The sequence below is a fragment of the Vicia villosa genome, linkage group LG1 (assembly GCF_029867415.1).
Source record: "Vicia villosa cultivar HV-30 ecotype Madison, WI linkage group LG1, Vvil1.0, whole genome shotgun sequence".
In the NCBI taxonomy this organism is placed as follows: domain Eukaryota; kingdom Viridiplantae; phylum Streptophyta; class Magnoliopsida; order Fabales; family Fabaceae; genus Vicia; species Vicia villosa.
In genome coordinates, this window is record NC_081180.1 from 39,569,416 (window position 1) to 39,578,390 (window position 8,975).

The window sequence follows — 8,975 nt, forward strand, 5'->3', positions numbered from 1 at the left end:
ATCTTAGATTATGTGGTGTTAGAACCTTCTTATGAATAACTGCTCTAAAGTTGTGATGTTTGCACCCTGTGTCATTGGGATAACATTAATATTCCATGACTCTCAAATTTGACAATCTGTATCTTTTTGTATGTACCACTCTTATGCTTTGTTATGATAGGGTCATTCCACGGCCTATGATCTTTCTGCCTCTCTAATGGGCTAATATATTTAGAGGGGTCTCTCCATTCCTTAACTTAGATTCTCATATAAATCTCTTATTGGATCATATCAAAGTATTTTAGATTTTGTCGCAGATCGAAACAAATGTCTTGCTAACTTGTGCCTAACTTCAAAAACATAAAAATATTTAAAAAAATAAAAAATGTTTGTATTGAAAAAAAGGTTCAAGTCTTTAAAAAAGTCATCTCATAATTTACAAGGTAAGTTTTTTATATTTGATTTCTTGTTTTATATCTTTAGCCTAGGTATAAGCTAACCAACTTTTTTTTGTCGATTAAGAAAAAATACACTTAGAAATTGAGAATTTACACCCCTCACTTTATACATGCCACTCTCTCAAATAGGCGTTTTTACCAAATTATCTTTGTAAAATATTAGATTTTTTGAAATTTCCGGTACCCTGTCGAAAAATTCATATAAATACGAGAAATTTTGTTGGATTTACCAATTTATCGTGCTTGATGCTACATACCGGATATTTAAAATTTCTGGTATGTAACAGCAATTAAAATTAATATCGAAAATTTGAAATATCCGGTATATGAAAAATACCGGATATTTCAAATTTCCAGTGTGACTTCAGTTCATAAAATTACCGGAAATTTAAAAATTTTCGGTATATGAAAAATATCAGAAATTTTAAAATTTCGGTAAATGAATACCAGAATTTTGTTTAAAATAAAGAATTTCGAATATCGGTCAAAAGTAGATACCAGAAATTTGCTATGCGGTATCAAAAATTTGCCTTTTGATGAATTTGACAACAATTATTTTTTTTCTTTAGAAAAGATAAATTTTTTTAGTAAACAATGTCAGAGATATTTTGGAAACGATGTAAAATGACATGAATAAATTCTCTTAGTAATTGCAACGATCATTTGTAGGAGTTGAGATCCTCTCCATTTCTCAAAAGAAATGGAGAGCATAATTACTAAAGTAATTGTGTATAAATGTACATGTTATTAAAATGTGTGGCATATATTTTTCATAATTTGACATATATATCATAAAAACTATAGTACTTGTGTTCTCCATTTCTTTAGAGAAATGGAAAGGATCTCCACTCCATTTTTAGATAAAAAGCAAGACTATGGTGGGCCAAACTTTGACGTTGCCGTACTGGAAGCCGCCAAAGTAAAAGCTCAAGTAAGCGAACAAACAATATAAATTAGGAATTGTTTGTTGCATCTTAGTGATCTTCATACACCCTGCTAAAAATCAATAATGTTGTTAAAATTTGAAATGCATTTGTGGATGCATCATACTATAATATTTTGAAAGTGAATCACTTCTATTTTTCCAAAAAAATTGTTCGAAAATATACTTCCAAAATAAATTCAAAAGTATATTTTTGTAGGAGTTTTTTGAGGTAATTACTGATTTCCTTCGTATTATTTGCAAGTGGAGTAAGTTGCTTTAGTTTTAACTTGTTAACATGCCAATTTATATAGGAATATTTTTCTTATTATAGGCATATGTTTTAGTATAGAACTCTTTGCTAAGGCATTACACACTTTACCAAGCATCAGAATTGCGTGAATGTGTTAAGGGGCAGCCTGTATTTGTATGGTTATCATAATTCACCTTCCATTCCTTTTATCAAAGAGAAACTAACTTCATGTAGTTAAAGTTGCAATGCATCCAAATCAGTGTGGTATGAGGGACCAGATTGAAAGGTGTGAAAGGGTTGTCCATTTAGAAACTATTGTTTCTGCCTGGTCTCTCAAAATTATACTCCTAGACTATTTTTTTTTTCTCCATAAAATAAAAATGTGACTAATTTACTAATGTTGTTATTGAAATATATACTATAGCTCTTATTATTTTGCTTATAGATAGATATGTATCTTTAATATATTCTTCTGTTAGCTTAGGTGGCAAGTCCCTATTGGTGACTAAGTTTGTATATAATACACTTTGGTAACCTTTTATGGTTCAGTTAATGCAACAGAGTTTTTACTGCTATCTCTTCTTCTTCTACCTTTATGCATTTTCGATGCTTTCTGTTACAGAGCCTTTGTGCATCTTTCACAGTTTTTCCATAGGATTCTCTACTATCGACATGGTATCAGAGCAAGTAATGCTCTGGTAGCCATTGTTTTGCTATCTTTCTTCTTCGTGAATCATCTTCTTGCCGATTCCGTTTTTCCTTCTTTTCTTGTTCTTGATTGCAATGGCGAACCAGAGCTACGCCGATTTTTCAACCAATTCTGCAAACCCTTATTACCTCCATCCAAACGAAAATCCAGCACTTGTTCTTGTGACTCCACCTCTCAACGATAAGAACTATCATATTTGGGCGCGGTCGATGCAAATCGCCCTAATTTCCAAGAACAAGGACAAATTTATCGATGGAACCCTAACCAAACCAGTTTCCGATCCACTATACGCGCCATGGATTAGATGCAATACCATGGTTCTTGCGTGGATTCAGCGCTCAATCTCCGAATCGATTGCCAAATCGGTGCTGTGGATTGATAATGCCGCGGGAGTATGGAAGAACTTGCAGATTCGGTTCTCACACGGCGACATCTTCCGCATCTCAGACATTCAAGAGGATCTATATAAATTTCGTCAAGGTACTCTCGACGTTTCTAACTATTTCACTCAGCTCAAAGTGTTGTGGGATGAGCTAGAAAATTATCGTCCTATACCTTTCTGTTCCTGTGCTATTCAGTGTTCTTGTGGTGCTATAGCATCCATCAAGAAATACAGAGAACAAGACTATGTTATCAGGTTCTTGAAGGGCCTTTATGAGAAATTTGCACATTCAAAATCCCAGATCATGATGATGAATCCACTCCCTGACATCAATTATGCTTTTTCCATGGTTATTCAACAAGAAAGGGAAATGCATAGCTCCATAAATATGGATTCTCCTAAAGCTGGCTCCACTGAAGAGGTTGTTGCATTATAGGTTCAGACTGTTGAAGGAAACTCCTATGCTAAACAGGGCAACAACAAGTATCAGGGTTCCTATGGATCTAAGAGCACCAACAGGATCTGCACTCACTGTGGAAGAACAAACCACACAGTTGAGACTTGTTTCCAGAAACACGGATATCCTCCAGGTTTCAAGCACAAAGCCAAGGTCCCTGCAGCTGCCACAACCAACAATGCCACTGAATCTTCTCCTCAGAATTCAGCACCTTCTGCGTTTGCCTTCACTCAGGAGCAGTACAACAGCATTTTGGCTTTACTCCAACAGTCCAAACCCAATCCTACAGTCAACTCTGTCTCCACATCTCCTTTTGTCATGCACTCTCATGCTTCAAATGTGAATGGTAAGAACCCTAATCTTTGGATATTAGACATAGGAGCTACTGATCATTTTACCTTTCATTTTGACTCTTTTATTCAACACAAAAATATAGTTCCTATCCCTGTCAGTCTGCCTAATGGATCTCAAGTTGTAGCTTCCATTTCTGGTACTGTTGCTATATCTCCTTCTTTAACATTACATAATGTGCTGTATGTCCCCAGTTTCAATGTCAATCTCATCTCTATTGCTAAATTGATAGATAGCAATGAATGCTTAGTCCAATTCACTGCTGATAAATGTCATATCCTGCAGACTCTTTCCAAGGCGAAGATTGGTATAGCTAGCCTTCAAAGAGGACTCTATGTCCTTGACTCCACAGCTCCCCAATCAACTACTCCTTCTGTTGCTTTCAATTCTTGTACTCTCTAGCATTTAAGATTAGGCCATTTACCTAATAATGGCTTGCAAGCCATCTCTAAAATTTTTCCCTTCATTGTTTGTAATAAAGATGTTGTACCTTGTGACTCTTGTCACTATGCTAAACAAAGAAAGTTGTCTTTTCCTAATAGCACTTCTTGTTCATCTGCTCCTTTTCAAATTTTGCATGCTGATTTATGGGGACCATTCTCCACCATATCCACATTAGGACATAGATATTTTCTTACTCTAGTTGATGACTATAGCAGACATACTTGGGTTGTATTTCTCAAAACCAAGGACCAAACCAGAAAAAGCCTTACTTTCGAATTTTTAGAAGGACAATTTCGAATTTCATTAGAGTAACTCTTTACCGTTAAGGGTGGAAAAGCAACCCCTAAAAATCTTGGTCTCAAAGAACTTGTCCTCTATGGCCCATCCAAAGCTTACATGCAAGAAGAATATAACTACACATAAATAAATCAAACAATGGATAGAAACCCTCAAAACATAACAATTAATAAATTATAAATGACTAAACTATGTCGAGCAACACTCATAGTAAAACACCATATTTCAATCCAACGAGCATCCTTATTCAAACAACTAAAGAAACAACTTTTTTTTTTTGTTGCTTTATTAGACTTAGATGAAGGTAAAGGGCACTAAGCCAAACTCCAAAAGATGATGACTACAAGTATAAATGCTGCGCAAGTCTTGGACGAGGATGGGCCAAAAGAGGCACTTGTCTTTGCAATGTAAGCCCATATGCTTCATCCATGTTGAGTTTTTCCGGCGATAAACCATTCTCCAACTCCCAATCATATGCTTGAACTAATGTCGCAGTGAGAAGTTGAACCATCCTAAGTCCAAGACTCATACCAGCACATATTCTACGTCCAGCACCAAAAGGTATCACCTCAAAATCAGTTCCCTTAATATCAACATCAAACTTCTCCCCGCCAGGAAGAAACCTTTCCGGCTTAAACTCCAATGGGTTGGACCATTCTTTAGGATCACGCGAAATTGCCCAAACATTAACCAACAGAGTTGCGCCTTTAGGAATATGATAGTTGAAGATTTCACAACTCTCATTTGCAACACGTGGGAGCGAAAGAGGTGTGGATGGATGAAGTCGAAAAGTTTCCTTCACCACAGCCTCTAAGTAAGGAAGATGAGCCAAATCCATTTCCGTAACCAACCTGTCTCGACCCACAACACTGTCCAACTCCTTTTGAACGGAAACCATAAGTTTAGGGTTTCTTATCAGCTCGGCAATAGCCCACTCTGTCGTGCTTGATGATGTGTCTGTTCCAGCTGTGAACATATTCTATATACCAAATACATTAATTATTAAATTCATATAATACAGGTTAACGAAAGTATTAAAAATAATACATGAATCAATTGTCGACATACCAAGAGTAAAGCTTTGATTTCGGTATCATTGACTTTGTCTCCATCTTCATCATCTTTTTCTTTCAGTGACAGTAACGTACTCAACAAGTCATTATGCTTCTCACTCTTGGAAACCTTGTGATCCTCAATGATACTGGTTAAAAATGTATCAAATCTTTTGTGTAATTTCTTCATGTTGCCTTGCACACCTTGAAGATCCAACCACTCTAAAGCAGGAACAAAATCACCAACATTGAAAACTCCAGCCAATACCATAAGCTCAACAACCATAGATTTAAACTCATCAGCCCTTGGATCACAACCACTATTGCCGTCGTTAAATACTCGTCGTCCTATCATTACTCTTGCCAATGCATTGGTTGTGCATACATTTAGCATTTGTCCTAAATTTGCTGCTTTGGATCCGGAACTTGCCAAATTGCGGATTAGTCTTGCTACTTCTTCCTGCATTTATGTGACAGAATTAATTAGTTCAAACTTAAGTTCACCATTTCTAGGGAGTATAGTTCATTTTCACTACATTCAACTCCATTGATAAAAAAAAGACATGCATTTTATTGTTTAACAATATTATTAAAATTTTTGTAACTGGAAATTTTAAGTGAATGTGAGAGAAGAAATTGGATTACCTAAGATAAAGAAAAACACACATTCATACATTCAGAACATTGACAGCGGTCTGTTTAATTTAAAAATGCAATAAAATACAGCTTATATTTTTTATATTATAATTTAATTACTAATACTAAATTTAATTCTGAAAAGTCAAATTTTGATCGAACGTTTTTAATTTCATGAAAGCATATCTTCAAGACAGAACGTGATATTATTCATTTTTAAAATAATGAATCATGTATAGATAGTTTTCAATATGACTTTTATTTGGACTTTTTCATTTAAAACACACACTAAGAAAATAAATAGAATGGTTTGTTGAGGTTTTAAAGATGAGTTAAGTAACATCATGGAAGGGGGTAGCTAGTGTGGTCAGAGGTAAGAAAGTAAGATAATGTACCGCTTATATTTTAGTCTACGGTAAGTTGAATTATTTCCATTTTCCAAAAATGTGCTAGCAGTCTATATATTTTTGGATGTACTTATTTAAAAGATATTTTTTTATATTCAGGCACATACAAACTATATGGTGAAGAGGAATCCAACATTCCCTAAAAAAGCAGAGAAGCCAAGACAGGACAACAAAACATACAAAAACAGCCGGGAGAAGATCCAAGCAGATCAACCCGCAATGATACTAAACTTAATACTATAGTAATAATTTTTTTATCACGAAATTATAACTTATTTTATTAATTTATAATTTGTATTTTAAACGCTAATTTAAATAGCGTTTTATCTTATAACATAATTTATTATTTTTTCTTCCATTAATATTTTTATAAGTTTTAATTATTTTAAATATATAATTAATTATTAGTTAAGAAGTATCTTTTATATTATTTTACATTTATTATCTAGTTAAAGTGATAATTTTATCAAACACTATAATTCACTTATTAGCTATCATCAATCATCACCTATAAACTATAAGCGATCAGTTACCAACTATAAATTATAAACTAATTTATCACTTAACCGCTAATTTTATTAAACAAGAGTCTCATAGAAATTCATCTTATCTTATCTAATCTCTCAACTATAAGTTTTTTTTATAATAACTATAAAAAAATGTTTTGGTAACATCTTATTTTATCAATTCTACTCAACCATATATGTTTCAAAGTTTTTCATGAACCAATATATGTTAAAATTAATGATAAATAAAATTTTACCATGTTTATAAATAAATTTTTATCATGTTTTTCTCTAAATAATTTAATAATTATACAACTCACAACCTTAATACAAACATCATAGAGGAACAACTTCCAAGAAAATAAATGTAAAAAATATTTAACTTTAACTATAAATATTTATGGATATAACAAACAAAAATTCTATCTCTATAATTACATTTGATTGCGTGAATTTGTTAAAGTTTTAACAGCATAAGATTCATATTTCTAGTTTTGAATCTTCTGCGGATAATATTTTGACGAATTCACACACTCAATTTTGACAAATTCAAAAGGTAAAATTTTAAATCACAACCGTTAATTCTGATCGGGCGATCAAGGACACGTTACTGCATGAATGCAGTGGCTGCCGACTGCAGCAAATCACGGTCCGGTAAGTACCGGTGCTTTGAAAATAACGATATTGTTATAAAGACGACGAAAATAACTTCACATGAAAACGAAAGGAAAAAAAATCCAAACCTGCCGAATGTGGCTAAAGTCATCCAAAGCCTTAGAAGAAAACATGTGCACATACGATAATTTCCTCAACAATCGCCACCGTGGACCATAGGGAGCAAACACAAGATCTTGATAATTATACGCCATGTATTTAGCGCCGGAGTTAGGTGGCCGGTTAGAAAAATTAGCATCGTGAACCTTCAAGAACTGCTCCGCCACGGATGCGGAAGCGGCGACTATCACGTCGACGAAACCCAAACGGAGGTGCATGAGAGGGCCGTGTTTGAGAGCTAAGGCGGCAAGGGCGTGGTGGGGGACTGGGCCCATGTGAGGTAAGTTTCCGACGATGGGCCATGGTTTAGGCCCAGGTGGGAGACGTGAGGAAGGCTTTGAAATGAGATTTAAGAGTTTGTAGATGAGAATGGATGCAGCAATTGTGACAAAGACAATGATCCATGGAGACATGCTTGTTTTGTGTTTGTGGTTTTGTCTGTGTGAGTGTGAGTGCAATTTTGTCTAAACATGTTGTGGAATGGCATGGAGTTTAAAATGGCAATAGTCTGCTAAATTGCTAATGCTATGAGATGAACCCAAGTGTGATGATCCTATAGTGTATGAATTTTTATAGTGCCACATACAGCACAACCTAATTGTTAATATATAGAAAGAGAGGGATAGGACGGGTTTGGCATGTGTTTACTTATGGTTATAATTAGAGAGTAATGGTATTGTCTACTTTTAATATAATAAAGTAGAATACATATGAAATCCTATAATTATCCCTCTAATCACCATTTTGAGGGTGATAAACGGGGACATAGATGTAATTACATCTCCCTTAATATTTTAATTAATAAATAATTTTTTTAATCATTTTGTAACCTATCATTATCCCTTTTTTCTTTTACCATCATTATTAACGTGAAAAACTTTATTTGGAATTGTGCAATCTTTCTTGGAATACAGCAAAACCACTTTCACGGTTCTCCTCTTTGTAATCATTTTGTTTTGCTTTCAAAACTTTCATTCTTCTCTCTTCCTCACTGCATCATTGTCATTGGTTTGTCTTCTACTATTTCTTATTTCTATCAGTTCTCTCCCAAACCCTAATTCCTCCATTTTCATTTTTTCTCCTCTGTCTTCATCAGCAATCGGCATCAAAGGTTGGATTCTAAATCCCTTTTTCATTTTCGTATGAAATCCTAAATAATGAACAACAACCTTATCTATTTAACCTTCTTCAACCTTTTATCAAGCAGAGGCTTAATCAAAGGAGAACTTTCAGAGAGAGACATTGAAGGCGATGATGAGCTCCAAAAGCTCCTAAACACGGCTACAAAGGGAGTCCGAAAAATAGTGAGTTTTGATTTTCAATTTTAGATTTATTCTAAATTTTTATT

The 8,975-nt window shown here is 34.2% G+C and overlaps 1 protein-coding gene across 1 annotated transcript; it reads right to left on the reverse strand.

Annotated features, from left to right (window-relative positions):
- Positions 1-4,385: 4,385 nt before the first annotated feature.
- Positions 4,386-8,175, reverse strand: LOC131604603 (flavonoid 3'-monooxygenase-like). Its single transcript, XM_058877034.1, has 3 exons — positions 7,597-8,175; positions 5,321-5,764; positions 4,386-5,231 (listed from the first exon to the last, which is right to left on the reverse strand). The coding sequence occupies exons 1-3, from the start codon at positions 8,038-8,040 to the stop codon at positions 4,593-4,595; spliced, it is 1,527 nt and encodes a 508-aa protein (XP_058733017.1). The 5' UTR covers positions 8,041-8,175; the 3' UTR covers positions 4,386-4,592.
- Between the last annotated feature and the right edge of the window lie 800 nt (positions 8,176-8,975).

Excerpts from the sequence above, each read along its gene's own strand:
- LOC131604603 (XM_058877034.1), bottom strand. The coding sequence starts at position 8,040 with ATGTCTCCATGGATCATTGTCTTTGTCACAATTGCTGCATCCATTCTC. Across the intron at positions 5,765-7,596 it reads ACTTTAGCCACATTCGGCAG|GAAGAAGTAGCAAGACTAAT; the intron begins GTTTGGATTTTT and ends ACATAAATGCAG. Across the intron at positions 5,232-5,320 it reads AAATCAAAGCTTTACTCTTG|AATATGTTCACAGCTGGAAC; the intron begins GTATGTCGACAA and ends TTTGGTATATAG.